The sequence below is a fragment of the Oncorhynchus kisutch genome, linkage group LG10 (genome assembly GCF_002021735.2).
Source record: "Oncorhynchus kisutch isolate 150728-3 linkage group LG10, Okis_V2, whole genome shotgun sequence".
Lineage (NCBI taxonomy): Eukaryota > Metazoa > Chordata > Actinopteri > Salmoniformes > Salmonidae > Oncorhynchus > Oncorhynchus kisutch.
Genome location: NC_034183.2, coordinates 21252076 through 21269920, shown reverse-complemented (window position 1 = coordinate 21269920; position 17845 = coordinate 21252076). Strand labels below are relative to the sequence as shown.

At 44.0% G+C, this 17845-nt stretch overlaps 2 protein-coding genes across 3 annotated transcripts in view; one reads left to right on the top strand and one right to left on the bottom strand.

The window, feature by feature from the left end:
• LOC109898778 (F-BAR domain only protein 1) overlaps positions 1-17208 on the bottom strand; it is a 46781-nt gene extending 29573 nt beyond the window's left edge. For both annotated transcript variants that reach the window (XM_031833303.1, XM_031833304.1), the window contains exons 1-2: positions 17037-17208; positions 3143-3191 (exon numbers count right to left, since the gene is read on the bottom strand). In XM_031833303.1, the coding sequence (XP_031689163.1) occupies positions 3143-3169 (27 nt within the window). In that variant the 5' untranslated portion in view covers positions 3170-3191; positions 17037-17208. The remainder of the gene's footprint in view (positions 1-3142; positions 3192-17036) is intronic.
• The window catches only part of lpxn (leupaxin), a 31607-nt gene continuing 18188 nt past the window's right edge, over positions 4427-17845 (top strand). The window contains exons 1-2 of the mRNA XM_031833305.1: positions 4427-4567; positions 13637-13813. The gene's annotated coding sequence lies outside the window, so the exon portion shown is untranslated. The remainder of the gene's footprint in view (positions 4568-13636; positions 13814-17845) is intronic.

Genomic DNA, 17845 nt, shown 5'->3' with positions numbered 1-17845 from the left:
CACCATGGAGTGAATCCTTACCACCGATACACGTGGCCATCAGTGGAGCCTTGTCCGGCAACGGAACAGTTCATTCAGCCTCATTTACTGCCTTTAAAAAAAAAATGGAGATATACAAACTATGGCATAAGGGAACGATGAGCGGATAACAGGCAATCTGTAATATCGATTAAGTGATGAGAGCGAAGACGGATGTAGTCAATATAATGATTTGTTCAGCACTTTTGAAATGTACAGCGACAGAATTCCGAACATGGGCCGTTCTTACAGTATTCTCCCTGTTCACCAAGTCAGAACCGTAGGATAAATAAGGGGGCATATAAGCAGACAATAAAAGCTCTTAGAAATGTCATCATCATCAAATATTGTCTAAAACAGGCTATAGGCTACATGTGCACCACCAAGTCAGAACAGTAGGCTACGTTATGAGGGAGAAAGGGACCAAATTATTAGGGTGAGGCACATGGGCTACAAACAGCTGACTACACAACATACACTTAGTATTACTTTCTTAGCTACAGTATACATATGTCCCTGGCATATTACATCATTTATGCAGCAGTATACAAGACATTTTTGGACTCAGTTATGCTGTGCTCACTTGAACAGGAAGGTGGTATTGTGGCCCTTCTTGGGGAATTCTGGAAAAAAACAAGGTTGAATCATGACGTCAGTGATCTTCAGGTCGGAGCTCTAGAAAGAGGCCAGAGTTCCCGACTTGGAATTCCAAGTTGGATGATCGACCAAAATGTATTTTTCCCCAGTCGGAACTCGCTCGCCCCCATGAGTGACAGAACACTGAGCCAATCACAGCGCAACTAGAGAAGATTCCTAACCCCTACGCTCTGTATTTTCCTCTGGCTGCCCCTACACCACAGAAAGTGAGCTAGGCTGAAACACCTGCATTTCGGAGCTGACTTAAGAAAGCAAAGAGACCATGTTTGTACGCGGCTTTATTAACTCAAATGTTTTTACATTGTTTGCAAACTGATATGTGACACGTATTAATGCCAAACAGGTGGGGCTCAAAACAGGTGCCCTGAATGACAGGTCGCCACTGGTTGGGATGAAAACACTAAACGGAGCATTACACCCAAACTGTACTCACCCTTCTTTCATCTGAAAGGAAGGAGTCATTCTACTCCCAAGGACTTAGAGTGAGGACTTCATTAAGAATGCACCTAATCATAACAGATGGCAATTCCTCATCCTTCCCTCTGTTGACTAATTAAGACTAGGAAGAGAAGCCAACATCATTATGTAGATGGAAAATATGGAAGTCACACAGTGCCGCCTGTAGACACAGAATGGTGTTCGACGAGAGTTGCATCCCTCCTGGTTTGAGTTGGAGGGAAGCACCTTTGACCAACCTTTGTTCCACACAATGGAGGTCTCCGCTCCCCTCCATAGGCATGGAGGCCCTGCTGCCTGCAGCCACACAAAGGCAGCCAGGATCACATGACTTGCTGCTGGTCAGCCAGCAGGCAGGCAGAGCAGACAATCCGGCACACTCTGCTCCTCACAACAACACACTCAAAGCTGCCTCCGTCACAGTCAGTAACACAACAACACACTCAAAGCTGCCTCCGTCACAGTCAGTGACACAACAACACACTCAAAGCTGCCTCCGGCACAGTCAGTAACACAACAACACACTCAAAGCTGCCTCCGTCACAGTCAGTAACACAACAACACACTCAAAGCTGCCTCCGTCACAGTCAGTAACACAACAACACACTCAAAGCTGCCTCCGTCACAGTCAGTAACACAACAACACACTCAAAGCTGCCTCCGTCACAGTCAGTAACACAACAACACACTCAAAGCTGCCTCCGGCACAGTCAGTAACACAACAACACACTCAAAGCTGCCTCCGTCACAGTCAGTAACACAACAACACACTCAAAGCTGCCTCCGTCACAGTCAGTAACACAACAACACACTCAAAGCTGCCTCCGTCACAGTCAGTAACACAACAACACACTCAAAGCTGCCTCCGTCACAGTCAGTAACACAACAACACACTCAAAGCTGCCTCCGTCACAGTCAGTAACACAACAACACACTCAAAGCTGCCTCCGGCACAGTCAGTAACACAACAACTCCACAAAATGAGGACAGAGGGGATCCACCACAGAGAGAGGATGTACATAGACAAACAAGCACATACTTTCATAATAAGATATCCCTCAACAACGAAACAATACGATTTTAGAGTCTCAAAATGTTGCGACCTATAAAAACCTTTGAATTCCATAAAGGATAGGAATCTAATTTCCTTGAATTTAATTCAAATGGATGGCTGGTGTAGTTTCCTCTTTGACTCAATTGTTACTTTTACTTTTTGCCACAGCATCCTTCCCAAAATATCCTTTCACGGTGAGGGGGCAGTGGTTGTGTACTAGAACACACCTGAAATAGCTCAGCCAGGTGTGCAGAGGAGAGCAGTACACAGGCATAGTCCCCCTAGGAGCAGCTGACTAATGTCTTCTCCGGTCTCTCCTATCAGACTAGTGGGGCTACAGTCAGGGTTACATTGCTGTCATGCTTATTATGTACCGTTATTGCACAGGTTATAGGACTGCTAGAACATATTGATGTGGTTCCTGTTGTAAAGATGTGATCTGTGTTCATCTGTGTGTCAGGAATGAACCCTGTGCCCCTACTCCCACCATCACCAAGGAGACTAGTCAGCCTCCGCTCTCTGATTCAGATAGATACCTCAGGAGACAGATTGGTAGAATGCAACATGATGTGCTGTATGGTGGTGGTTCAGTATCATTCACAGAATATTAACTCTGAAAGTAAGGCATCATGACTCGTGTGAATCAGGGAATGGACAGAATTGGCCAGTCAACCTACATGCATTGGTGTCCTTCATCTACAGAAGAGTTGTACAGCATTATCTGAAGGATAGGACCATGATTTCTACTGTCAGTGTCACATACAGTCTGTGAGTGTTTGGGTTTTTACTAGCTTCTGCAATCTGCATAGAAATGAGCAGTAAAAGGGTCTAGAGTGTTCATGTATAATGGCCCCCAAAACCAATAGTCATAATGCAATCTGACTGTCAGTTTTCACCTCTCCATGTTGAGCTGCCAATGATCCTCATAGAACATAATGGTACATCAAATAGACTCACCCAGAAGTTGTTTTTAAAGAATGCCATCTTCACTCAGTTTTATAGGGATCTGCAATAAAGTGAGAGAAGAAAAAAAAGTTACAGATAGGCCAGAAACAGAAACTAGCCCCCTGCTCTCCCCTATCAGTGACCAGAGTCAGCCAGTGGCACTGAACCAACATTCACACCAATAATGAGACACCTCTACAAATGGATTGTTGTTTTCACTGTGCTGAATTGCTATGGATCTCTTGCTCTTGCTGTGGGCTGAATCTCCCTTTGTACAGGTACTGTAACAATGTATTGGGCTACATGAAAAGCCACCTCTCAGGCCCCAAAACAGACAGTGACACTTTACTGTACAAAGAATAAAGTGGAAACTTCTGAGGCGGTCTTATTAAAAACAAGCTGGCGTAAGCAAGTAGACAATAGATACCTTTAGTTTAATGAAGGCCAGAGTGTCCTGAGGGGACAGCCAGGGTTTGTTTAACAGTTCACTTCAAAAGAGATGGAGAGGCTGACACAGGGGAGGGAGGGGAGATAAGACTGATCTGACACAGCCACCAAGGAGAGTGTGCCCGATCAAGATGAATAAAGATCTCTCCGGTGTGCTCACTCATTCTGGCCATGTGTGCAGTAAAGAGCTGAGGCAATAGCCATACCTCCAATTCAACCCCCTCCCCAGAGTCACCTCCCCGACTGGGCCTGAAGCGATTGACAGCAGAGGGTCTAAGGTGAGGACACACACAAAGAGCCTCTACAACACAGTGACTCAACAAGAACCATGGTCTCTTTTCTGACTATGAAGTGAGATTCGTGACCATGAGCTTCTGTTCTGGCAGAGCAGATTTCAATTGACTGGAGGCAGGAGGAAACATAGCAACAGCTGAACATACACCCCCTGACCCCCTATAGCATTTCTCCACCCATCCACACTGCCTTCCACTGTGGAGGATTTAATTCCTGCTCAATTAGCACCTAGCTATCTGCTCATCATGAATAATAGTAGCCTTCCAAGCACATAGCAAAGATGAATGAGTGGAAAAAGTGTGTGACTCTGCAGGCGCAGCATTTCTCCAGGGAAGGCTGTAGGTTCCCTGTTATTTTGCTGCGAGGAGAGGGTAAGGTATGGTCCCTGCCTGGATGTGTTACATTGTGCTGACGGCAGGGCTTTCTCTCTGCTGGCACAATGGCTGACCCTAGCTCAGGCAGGACAACCTGCTGCTGGACAGGGGCACACACACAATGAATTAACTCAGCATGGGGACCCTGGAGGGTTCTCGTTTGGCAGCATGGCTTCGGGCTAAAAGTGAGATACAGCAGCCAGCTACAAAGTACCCACTCTGCTCTACAACACTGATAGAGGAGAAGAGGAGAGGTGGAATAAGTTAGACAGAGGGATCTGTTTGGCTGTGTAGCTGGATCACCGGCTGGTGGTGGTGAGTGGTAAGCATAACGTGCCAGTCTTCACACACAGTTGTTGAGAGGAGAGATTGGTGTGGGGCTAGAATCATCATTGGTGTAGTGGAGGCTATTCACAGGAATATTTTTATTTTATTTAACGTGTCAGCGTGTCGCAACTCACGCTGACACGGTCGCCAGGTGTACTATGTTTCCTCCGACACATTGGTGAGGCTGTCTTCCGGGTTAAGCGAGCAGTGTGTCAAGAAGCAGTGCGGCTTGGTTGGGTTGTGGAGGACTCACGGCTCTCGACCGTCGCCTCTCCCGAGTCCGTACGGGAGTTGCAGTGATGGGACAAGACTGTAACTACCAATTGGATATCACGAAACTGGGGAGAAAAAGGGGTAAAAAAAATAAACAAAGGCTATGAAATAAAGTTGACTTGAAAACCAATAGAACAGGAGTGTTTATAAATATTTCCATGGTGAGATTTTGGCTTGGCTTCTTTGAAGCAAGTTAAGACAGGTCTCATAATATGAAGTAAAACATCCAGGTTTTACAGGCTATAACCGTCTCTGGTAGATGGAAAGGCTTTCTCAAAAACCTACTCAATTAAATGTTAACTAGCTACAAAGTAGCGGATGCCTACCAGAATGATATGATTACCTGCATCAATCCAGTGGGTATTTGTTTGCAAATGTGTGCTACAGAAACACACTAATCAGACAGTGGTAGGTGCAAGTGCACGTGAATTAAAGGCTAACTACACTCACAAATGAACATTTCTTACATTTTTCCCCAGACCTCAAAAGTGGTCTCCTGTTATGGTTTAAGCATTATTGTGGACTTAGAAAACAACAAAATTGGATGTTCTAGAAAATAAAAAGTGTGGCTTTGAGAGCGACCAGAGGAGGACATCTGTTAGGAAACTGTGTCGCCGGACAACCTGACCGGGAAGATTTTAAAATTTACCAGCCCCATGTACATTGGGCGTCCCACTACGGCATCCACCCCAGGTGCTCAGAATGACAGAAACCACAAACATTATGGTCATTCATTTTAACACGCCATGCAACTCCTGTAATGAAGCAGTCAATAAATGTAATTGTCAAACATTTGCCAAAATGCAATTTGCGAGAAAACACCATTCTAAACACTGCACCAGATGTGAGCCGTATATGACAGATGAAAATCTCCATTACAAACTTAGAAAGACAGTGAAACTAGGATGGGTTGTTAATATTACGGCCTTCGGCTTCTGGACAACGATAGAAAGTTGATATGAAAATCAATAGAACAGGAGAGAAATGGCATTAAAGGAAGTCTTTCATGCGGCTGTCAGTGAAAAGCATCTCAAATATGTATCTTGAGTAGAATTTTAATGTTGAGATAACAAGCTTATGCGTTCCTCTCCAGAATGAACTCGTGTGAAAAGTTTGAGGTTCATTTTTATCAATTCACCATTACATATGTTACCAGTAGTAAATGTACCGTTAATCCCCATCCTTTGATTACATCAATGCATTGTATTAGCCTACTAAAATGAAGCCTACAGTCAATACCATTCTGATTCTCGAAGTGGAAACGTTACTTGTAAGAAACAAGTTTTGGTTTATTTCATAACCATCATGTACAACTTTTTTCATGGTGTTTTGTTTGGAGTGCTCCATGTGAGCAACGAGCATGGGTTTGGTTCCTATGTCCTGATGTTGAGGGAGCGTGCGCGCCTGAGTAAGCATAGAAGTTGGAAATATGGTACTGGAACTGACCCTGTATATAGCATGCTTACTAACTTAATCATGTTATTCTTATTTCTATCCCATATGTCCAGTGGAAATGTCATTAAAAAAAGCTTTCCCTAGCTCAAAAACAGCTGTCGGTCCTGAGCTAACTGGCAAGAATAGGCTAGTTGATACAATGTTGTAAGTTCGCTAGAGACTGCTTTCCTGGATCCAGTTGATTTATTTGATACAATGTTGTACTTCACTAGTTAAAGCTTAAGACAGTATCAATATATTTTCTACAGCTTTATGTACACTACAGTTGTAAAGTTTGGGTTCACTTAGTCATTTCCTAGTTTTTTTAAAGAAAATCAAAAAAAATTGTCCATGAAAATAAAAGAGATCAGAAATAGTGTAGATATTGTTAATGTTGTAAATGACTAATGTAGCTGGAAACTGCACATTTTTTATGGAACATCTACATAGGTTAATTATCAGCAACCATTACTCCTGCGTTCCAATGGCACGTTGTGTTCGCTAATCCAAGTTGAATAGCTAATCCATCCAGAATAGAAAGAGTGGGAGGCCCTGGTGCAAAACTGAGCAAGAGGACAAGTACATTCGTTTGAGAAAGACGCCTCACAAGTCCTCAACTGGCAGCTTCATTAAATAGTACCCGCAAAACACCAGTCTCAACGTCAACAGTGAAGAGGTGACTCCGGGATGCTGGCCTTCTAGGCAGAGTTCCTCTGTCCAGTGTTTGTTCTTTTGCCCATCTTAATCTTTTCATTTTATTGACCAGTCTGAGATATGGCTTTTTCTTTGCAACTCTGCCTAGAATGTCAGCATCCCGAAGTTGCCTCTTCACTGTTGACGTTGAGACTGGTGTTTTGCGGGTACTATTTAATGAAGTTGCCAGTTGAGGACTTGTGAGGCGTCTGTTTCTCAACCTAGACACTCTAATGTACTTGTCCTCTTGCTCAGTTGTGCACCGGGGCCTCCCACTCCTCTTTCTATTCTGGATAGAGCCAGTTTGCGCTGTTCTGTGAAGAGAGTAGTACACAGCATTGTACAAGATCTTCAGCTTCTTGGCAATTTCTCGCATGGAATAGCCTTCATTTCTCAGAACAAGAATAGACTGATGAGTTTCAGAAGAAAGTTCTTTGTTTCAGGCCATTTTGAGCCTGTAATCAAACTGAGCAATCGGAGGAGAAGGGCCTTGGTCAGCGACATGACCAAGAACCCGATGGTCACTCTGAAAGAGCTCTAGAGTTCCTCTGTAGAGATGGGAGAACCTTCCAGAAAGACAACTCTCTCTGCAGTCCTCGACCAATCAGGCCTTTAAGGTAGAGTGTAGTCGACCAATTAATCGGAATGGCCGATTAATTAGGGCCGATTTCAAGTTTTCATAACAATCGGAAATCTGTATTTTTGGGTGCCGATTTATTTTTATATACCTTTATTTAATTAGGCAAGTCAGTTAAGAACACCTTATTTTCAATGACGGCCTAGGGACGGTGAGTTAACTGCCTTGTTCCGGGGCAGAATGACAGATTTTCACCTTGTCAACTTGGGGGATCCAATCTTGCAACCTTACAGTTAACTAGTCCAACGCAATAACGACCTGCCTCTCTCTCGTTGCACTCCACAAGGAGACTGCCTGTTAGGCGAATGCAGTAAGCCAAGATAAGTTTAATGCTAGCTAGCAACTTATCTTATAAAAAACAACCATAATCACTAGTTAACTACACATGGTTGATGATATTACTAGATATTATCTAACGTGTCCTGCGTTGCATAATCTGACTGCGCATACAAGCATACAAGTATCTATGTATCTGACTGAGCGGTGGTAGGCAGAAGCAGGCGCGTAAACATTCATTCAAACAGCACTTTCGTGCATTTTGCCAGCAGCTCTTCGTTGTGCGTCAAGCATTGCGCTGTTTATGACTTCAAGCCTATCAACTCCCGAGATAGGACTGGTGTAACCGAAGTGAAATGGCTAGCTAGTTAGCACGCGGTAATAGCGTTTCTAACGTCACTCGCTCTGAGCCTTCTAGTAGTTGTTCCCCTTGCTCTGCATGGGTAACGCTGCTTCGATGGCGGCTGTTGTCGTTGTGTTGCTGGCTCGAGCCCAGGGAGGAGCGAGGAGAGGGACGGAAGCTATAAAGTTACACTGGCAATACTAAAGTGCCTATAAGAACATCCAATAGTCAAAGGTTAATGAAATACAAATGGTATAGAGGGAAATCGTCCTATAATAACTACAACTTCTTACCTGGGAATATTGAAGACTCGTGTTAAAAGGAACCACCAGCTTTCATATGTTCTGAGCACGGAACTTAAACGTTAGCACATATTGCACTTTTACTTCCTTCTCCAACACTTTGTTTTTACATTATTTAAACCAAATTGAACATGTTTCATTATTTACTTGAGGCTAAATTGATTTTATTGATGTATTATATCAAGTTAAAATAAGTGTTCATTCAGTATTGTTGTAATTGTCATTATTAGAAAAAAAAAAAATGTTACAATAAAAAAACTAAAAATATCGGCCGATTAATCGGTATCGGCTTTTTTGGTCCTCCAATAATCGGTATCGGAGTTGAAAAATCATAATCGGTCTGCCTCTAGTAGAGTGGCCAGACGGAAGCCACTCCTCAGTAGAAGGTATGACAGCCCGCTTGGAGTTTGCCAAAAAGGCACATAAAGGACTCACAGAGTCTGATGAAACCAAGATTGAACTCTTTGTCCTGAATGTCAAGCGTCATGTCTGGCGGAAACCTGGCAACATCCCTATGGTGAAGCATGGTGATGGCAGTGTCATGCTGTGGGGATGTTTTTCAGCAGCAGGGACTGGGAGACTAGTCAGGATTGAAGCATGAACGAAGCAAAGTACAGATAGATCCTTGATGAAAACCTACTCTAGAGCACACAGGACCTCTGACTGGGGTGAAGTTTCCCCTTCCAACAGAACAACGACCCTAAGCGCACAGCCAAGACAATCCAGAAGTGGCTTTGGAACAAGTCTTTGAATGTCGTTGAGTGGCCCAGTCAGAGCCCGGACTTGAACCCAAAGGAACATCTCTGGAGAGACCTGAAAATAGTTGTGCAGCGACGCTCCCCATCCAACCTGAGCTTGAGAGGATCTGCAGAATGGGAGAAACTCCCCAAATACAGGTGTGCCAAGCTTGTAGTGTCATACCCAAGACTCGAGGCTGTAATTGCTGCCAAAAGCGCTTCAAAGTACTGAGTAAAGGGTCTGAATATTTATTATGGGGTATTGTGTGTAGATTGATGAAGAAAAAAAAAAACTATTTAATACATTTTAGAATAAGGCTGTAACATAACATGTTGAAAAAGTTAATAGGTCTGAATACTTTCCGAATGCAGTGTTTTTGTATTTATTATGGGTCCCCATTACTCTTCCTGGGGTCCAGCAAATTTGAGGCAGTTTATAGAACTGGCATGCAGATCGTTAGAAATGTTAGGATAAATTGCATGCTTCCCCAAACTTGAAACTCAGGCGCCTCCTATTTAGTCTTTATAAAAGAATTGCCTCCATGTTTCTATGGTCGGATTTTCATGGAAGGCAAGACATAATATGAAACCAGAGGTAAACAAAGATTAGAACAGTGTTGTGTATTGAGATTCCTCTGGTAATTAATATTCCACAGGAGCTGAGCATGGTGGGCTGATGAAGGTAGAAGGTACTGTGGTGGATCCATTTGGTACAAGCTGACTCACTGAGTCTCACACAGAGGGTCAGAGAGAGAACAGCCTTCTCCATGTTACACAGCTCAGAGGTGGGTGGACTGATAAGGAATCATTCAAATAGCACATAATGGCCAGTAGGCCTAGTTCCTTTCTGTCTCACCAGCTTAGTGAGTTTGAAACAGTAACACGTTGCGCTGCCTCCACCCTGGACTGGGCTGGGCTCCTGCCCTTTCCCCTGCTGATTGTGAGAGTCAAACAGACTGAGCCACCACTAGTCTAAGACCACAGCCAGGGCAACGTTATGCTATCAGCAGCACGCAGCAGTGGAGAAGGCGACATCAGCGCCTAGAGCCCAGGCTGCAGGTCTACAGTCTAATGCCATAGAAAGAGCCAACAAACAACTACTGACAAGAACCAGATGGACTACCAGAAAAAATGAGGGTTTAACAAAAAAAAGACCCTTCCAGTCCCCCCCCCCGATAAACTGTCCCCATTCTCGTTTTGGCCACAAATAAATGGCATCTCTACACCCATATTGAGCCTCACTCTCTCTTCCCCGTGGTGGAGGGAATTGAAGTGGGGCTACTGGCAGATGCTTCTCTCTGGGTTGACAGTTCAGCAGAGGCTCCCTGCCTGGTCCTTATATCCCCACACCACCCTTCTTCAGGTCATCTCTGTTAAGGCATGAGGCTGGGGGGGGAAATTGACCAACTCCCACCTTTACTGACAACCTCAGATATCCGCCTCCTCCATCTTGAAGGAGAGAACATGGGTCAAAGTATTGACTCGGCCAAGAATCGAGTGAATACGGTCTGCTAGGCTATTAACAGTCCCATCTGTCACTGGCAGAGGCAGTGAGGTTGGAGAGGAGAGGAACAGAAAGGGTGGGTGGATAGTGAAACGAGACATGTAAAAGAACAGACAGGCCTAAGGCTTTAAGACAGAACAAACTGAGAAGAGGGGAACAAGACAAATGGAAGAGAAATGAGAAAAGTGCTACCACCAATCAACACTCTCCGACACTAAATGGTAGACTGATATAGGAGTCGAGCTCTAAAAGCAGTGACCTATAGCTAAATCCACAATCTCAGGTGTAACACATCTATGATACGTCTTGCCAAACTGTCGCAGCTGTAGGCATTTTCCAAGGACAGCGACAGGGAGAGTAGCTACTGCACTGCAGAGTCTGTTGCTCTGTCCTTCATCAAACCTGATTTGGCAGGGACAGGAGGAGAGAATTCCCCTGTTAGACCCATTTTGCAGTACCCACTACCCTCCCTGCCAATGACGATGCTTCCAGAGCCAGGTCTGGGAGGCACCCAAATGTGACTGGCACATCTGACCACATGGACCTGGCTGTAATATGGACCTACTTGGTCCTGTTGATTCATTCAATGTGATAGGGACAGACCATTATCAAGTTTGAGAAGTTTTAATGTCACATGCACAAGTACAGTGAAATGCCTTTCTTGCCAGCTCTAAACCAAACAATGCAGTAATCAATATCAACATAGTAGTAAAAATAACATACGGTAGAACAAAAACACAAGAAATAAAAATAACACAAGAAAGTAAGAAGCTACATACAGGGTGTCACGTTCTGACCTTAGTTCCTTTGTTATGTCTTTGTTTTAGTATGGTCAGGGCGTGAGTTGGGTGGGTTTATCTATGTTCCGTTTTCTATGTTGTGTTTTGCGTTTGGCCTGGTATGGTTCTCAATCAGAGGCAGGTGTCGTTAGTTGTCTCCGATTGAGAATCATACTTAGGTAGCCTTTTCCCACTTGTGTTTGGTGGGTGTTTATTTTCTGTGTGTTCCACACGGAACTGTTTCGGTTGGTTATTTCACGTGTCGTTTATTGTTTTGTTTCAGTGTTCGCTTGTTTTAATAAAGAGCATGAACATGTACCACGCTGCGCATTGGTCCTCCGATCCTTACTACTCCTCCTTGCCAGAGGAAGACAGCCGTTACACAGGGTCAGTTCCAATACCATACTTACAATGTGCAGGGATACTGGCGTGACAGAGGTAGATATGCACAGGGGTAAGGTATTAGGATATATGATAAACAAAGTAGCAGTAGTGCATATGATGTTTGTATGCGAGTGTGTGTGCATAGAGTCAGTATAAATGTGTGTGCGTGTGTGGAGTCCTGCGAGTGTGCATATACAGTGCAAAAACGTAATACCAGGGTCCCCGCAGTCTGTGTAGCCATTCCTTAAGCTATTTAGCAGTCTCATGGCTTGGGGTTAGAAGCTGTTCAGGAGCCTGTTGGTGTCAGACTTGATGCACCAAATCACATTTTTATTTGTCATGTGTTGTTACCTACCCTTGCCACCTGGGGGCGGCCCGTCAGGAAGTCCAGGATCCAGTCGCAGAGGGAGATGATTAGTCCCAAGGTCCTTAGCTTAGTGATGAGGTAAGCGCATGCTCAGAGTACACGTCCTGGTAATCCGTCTGGCCCTGTGGCCTTGTGAATATTGACCTGTTTAAAAGGTCTTACTCACATTGGCTACGGACAGTGATCACACAGTCGCCCGGAACAGCTGATGCTCTCATGCATGCTTCAGTGTTACTTGCCTTGAAGCGAGCATAGAAGTAATTTAGCTAGTCTGGTAGGCTTGCATCACTGGGCAACTCGCGGCTGTGCTTCCGGTGTACTACGATTCAAATCTTAGCCCTGTATTGACGCTTTGCCTGTTTGATGGTTCGTCGGAGGGCATAGCAGGATTTCTTATAAGCTTCAGGGTTAGAGTCCCGCTCCTTGAAAGCGGCAGCTCTAGCCTTTAGATCAGTGCGGATGTTACCTGTAATCCATGGCTTCTGGTTGGGGTATGTACGTACGGTCACTGTGGGGACAACGTCATCGATGCACTTATTGATGAAACGGAAGCAGAGACAACAGTCTATGGCTTGGGTGGCTGGAGTGTAACAATTGTCCGGGCCTTCTTTCAAAACAGCCTGATATGAAATGTCCTGGATGGCAGGGGGCTCAGCCCCAGTGGATGTACTGGGCTGTCCGCACCACCCTCTGTAGCGCCATGCGATCGAGGGCGGTGCTGTTACCATACCAAGCAGTGATGCAGCCAGTCAAGATGGTCTCAATGGTGCAGCTGTAGAACTTTGAGGATTTGGAGGGCCCATAACAAACCTTTTCAACCTCCTGAGGGGAGGAGGCACCTTCTTCATGACTGTGCACTTGTGTGTGTGTGTGTACCATTTCAAGTCTTTCGTGATTTAGACACAGAGGAACTTGAAGCCCCCGATCCGCTCCACTGCAGCACTGTTGATTTAGATGGGGCCCCTGCCTACGGGTTGTCTGGGTTAGCCCTGTGTGTAGTAGCCCTGTCCTTTAGTTTAGTGCCAACCTCAGTGTTAATCCAGATTGATTTGGAAAGAAGTGAACCTTCACTGTGGGGACGTCGCCGATGCATTCCCTAATGAAGCCAGGCTGGCACTCTCAGCAAAGCCAATGTTAATCAGAACCGTCTCAGCACAAAGGCCCATGTTCATCAGAATTGCAATAAAACGTAGCCTACATGCAATCATTGATTTCCCTATTCACTGGCTTGATGTAATGTGCTGTTGCTGCATCAATTTGGATGTCAACACCATCAAACTGTACATATGAACAAACCTCTGCTTGTGTCAAATGTTCTCTCCCTCCTCTACCCAGGCAGCAGAAGAATAATCAGGCAGAACCTGAGTATGCTCTCCTCCATGCACCCCATTGTTTGGAGCTGAATGGGTTGTTTTCCCTGTAGCATACGGTGCAGTCTATGACAAGGAGCCAGCCTGCCAAGCATCACTTCCAGTACAGACCCAGCAGCATTGAGCAGAGCATGACAGCATGGTGAGCACTGGCATGGCATTATGGCATAACAAAACATCATACAAATAAATTAGGTAAGAATACATTTCCATAGTCCAGCTGCTAATTGAGATGACAAAACAGAGACCAGAAAAAAATAAGAGGCTCTATCTCATCTCCTTCAGCATGGTTCTCTTTTGGGTCACCATGTGCTTTTGAGTGGCCCAGATTAGAAACATGAATAGTAACACAAGGTGCTGAACAACATCAGAAATCTCCTCCTTTCCTACTGCACAGCAACATCCCCTGTTATTTGGAATACCACAAAATAGATCTGACGTCACAATAGTCAGTCACCATGTCAACAACCTGTGATACATTTCGACCTGGGAAATTATATTATTGAGCTCCACTTATCACTGGTCCACTTAGCACAGCTTGAAGTGAACCCGTAACCCAACAGAGTGAGGTCTGTTCCTGCAGCCAGCCCCACGGTGGATACCCGTGGCCAGAGAGATCCATCTGCTAGAGACCCTATGCTTAGTAGCATGGCCACCGGCACTGCCTTCCAGCTCTGCCCTGCTTGGCAAGATCCAGGGAGTCCACGGCCAGCAGCTCTGTAGCTTACATTACAGGCAGGGGATCTCCATAATTAATTCACCACCACCAACAGTAGCACCATACTATACTGTATGGGCCAGCTGTGAGGGCAGAGGGAGCCAGCTAAATCATGAGGACTGAAAATCCTTAAAGCTAGAATCCTTAATTGAAACAATAAAGTATTCTCCCCATTTCACTAAAAAGATAGGAGATGGAGAAATGTAACCACTCTCAAATTCATAGACAAAGCTATGGACCCCAGAAAGAGTAGCTTCTGCTATTGCAACAGCTAATGGGGATCCTAATAAAATACCAAATACTAAGGACTGATAAAATGTATTTTCACCATGTTGAGGCTATACAGTGTTTGTTTACATTTACGTGGCATAAAACAAGCTTACATTTTGGGGTTCTGATGGGGTACGACAGTTGAACTAAGTTGATTTAATAGATTCTATTCTTAAAGAATGAATGGGTATATATGATTAATTTATAAGTTCTAAAATGTATGTAGCAATTAAGGATTCTAGTTAAGGATCAAGTGATATGCTTCTTTTCCCCAGTGCCATAAAATTATTGAATTGAGTGCTCAGATTGCAGAGCGGAGTTAGCCCGCTATATTGATATGGTATTCTCCTCGCAGGCTGAGGTGGCCAGCTCTACAGGAAGGCTCTGATCAGGCTTTAGGCTAATCAACAGAAAAATACAGAGCGAGACAGTCAATTCTAATCTAAATGCAAAGTAGAACTCTTATTCCCCCTGGCCTTGCCTTTCTTCTCTCCCTCCTTGCTGCTCCCCACATCGCAGCCTTTTAGGGGCCGAGGCAAGGCTGAGTGATGTGGATGGTGTCTGACGGTGAAGAATGTGCTGTAATTGTGGCATGCTTCAGATGTGTCTCTGTTCTGGGAGGAGAGCTAGCAGGGACCTGATGATGGCAGCGGGTAGAGAGAGGCTGCTAGGTGCCTGCCTGGCCCCAGATCAACAGGAATGGCGGGGGTCAAAGCCTCCACTTTTAAGCTCAGTGTGATCTCCAGCAGTAAGGGCCTACCTACTGGGACCAGCAGCAGCCGGCACCACACAACCTCAGCTCACCCCTCCAGAACAAGTGGATCGTTATGATTTCAGATGCAGAGGTTCTGAGTTAAGGGATGTTGAGCTGGCTTCAATAGGTACCTGATTAGAAACTGGACCTCAACCCACCCATATTTCCCACTATGATTATCAGGTGAATATCTGCCTCTACACAATGAAAAGTTAATAGAGATGAGACAGAAAGGTAGGTTAAGCTTTCAGAGTGCAACTCATAAATAAACATTATTTATTGAAAGATAAAAATGCTTTGCGGAATGCATAACTAAATACTCAACTACTCATGAAGTCAACTGGCAAGAGGCCATGAAGTTGGTACATATTTCTTAATCTTATTGAAACTCCTCCACCTCGCATCTCTTCATTCCCAGTCCCACCCACACATCCATCCATGATTCACTACGCTCTCTCACCACTCACAACTAGCAGAGTAGAGGGTTTCACTTGATCGAGACATAAGGGAGGGTTTTCTTCACCTCTCAATATCAGTACTTATATTACTTTTTCAACACCGATCAAGAAACGTCTCTATGAAGGTTTCTGTTCTCTGTTTAGAAAACCATGTAGATTGCAATCTGAATTTAAAAAACTACATCAAGTGTGCATTCATCAACCTCTCCTCCAGCATTTTCATATAAGCCTAGGTGGTTTCAAACCAGCTTTAGAATAAAAGTTAATGGCATTATATATTTTAATTTGAGAAGGTTAAAACAATTGGAGAACATGTGTCAATGTGGAATTTTACTTCCACTATCATCATTATTTAATATTAAAACATGTTACACGGGTTATTCCATACAATGCTAAATAGAAAACCAGGCCATTACTGGAACAGTTTAAGTCACAGTAACTTTCTAGACCTTTTATCAACATGGTCATTAGATAAGTCTCTCTGGGGTCATTGATTGCTGTTGACATCTTGTACTATCCCAGGAGGATATGATTCTACCAAGATTAATATAAGGGATATTCTCTCTCTCGCGCACACACACACACACAGTAAAAAATTGTTTTTTAATTAACACCCCCCCCCCCCCACCTGAAAAACACCAAAACACCAAAACAGTGACAGTCAGTGGTGACTTTTAGTTCTTCCAACCAGCAATATCATCAAACAAGTTTCTCATTATCAAAATAAACATTGTCAAAGCAGTAATTTCGCTACCTTTAAATATAATACATTTGCTAGGGCGGCAGGTAGCCTAGCCTAGCGGTTAAGAGCGTTGAGCCAGTCACCGAAATCTGTCGATGTGCCCTTGAGCATGGCACTTAACCCTAACTGAGTAGTTTTCCATAATTCGCCATCAAACGGTCTACTTAGCAAATATATAACAAGTAAACCTTAATCTATATTTCTGATCATTTAATGATATAACATTACCAATATCCAGTTAAAGGTTGGCAGCAAGCATAGGTCAAAAACGTTTGTCAGTTGTCTGCTACTGATAGCGTGCAAGCTTGAATTCTACATTGTCTTCTCTCATGCTGCTGAAGACGGCAAGGCATTATGCAGTTCCCCGCGCTAGTTACAAAGCAAGCCATTTTACAGGACCCAGCCGAAATAATAGTTCATTACCTGTATATTGTTTCAGGAAAACCTTTATAGTACATTTTCCATCTTCAGTCATTCACCTGTCCAGATCCAGCCATAGTTGTATAATGCCCAAAGTGATTTGATAGTAGGCAGAGGTACAATATCTCTAGGCAGTTTTCAGTGTGCGCGCAAATTCCCACCCATCTGTCCCTATTGGTTGACATACTTGTCAATCAAGCCTAGAGCGCGATGTTGTAGGCATAGCAACCATTTGGAGGCGGGTCTTCGAGATTTTCTATGCGCCAATTGGATGAAAAAATATTATTCTGAACAAACGCCCACCTGTTAGTACGCGGCTGTGTTGGCCAACGTGGGCTTCCATCAATAAAACGGACGTATTGAAAGCCAGATTAAAGGGGGTATAATAATTTATTCAAATTTCCTCATAGATTTTTTTTATTTTTTTTATTTAACCTTTATTTAACCAGGTAGGCAAGTTGAGAACAAGTTCTCATTTACAATTGCGACCTGGCCAAGATAAAGCAAAGCAGTTCGACAGATACAACGACACAGAGTTACACATGGAGTAAAACAAACATACAGTCAATAATACAGTATAAACAAGTCTATATACGATGTGAGCAAATGAGGTGGGAAGGGAGGTAAAGGCAAAAAAGGCCATGGTGGCAAAGTAAATACAATATAGCAAGTAAAACACTGGAATGGTAGTTTTGCAATGGAAGAATGTGCAAAGTAGAAATTAAAATAATGGGGTGCAAAGGAGCAAAATAAATAAATAAATAAAATACAGTTGGGAAAGAGGTAGTTGTTTGGGCTAAATTATAGGTGGG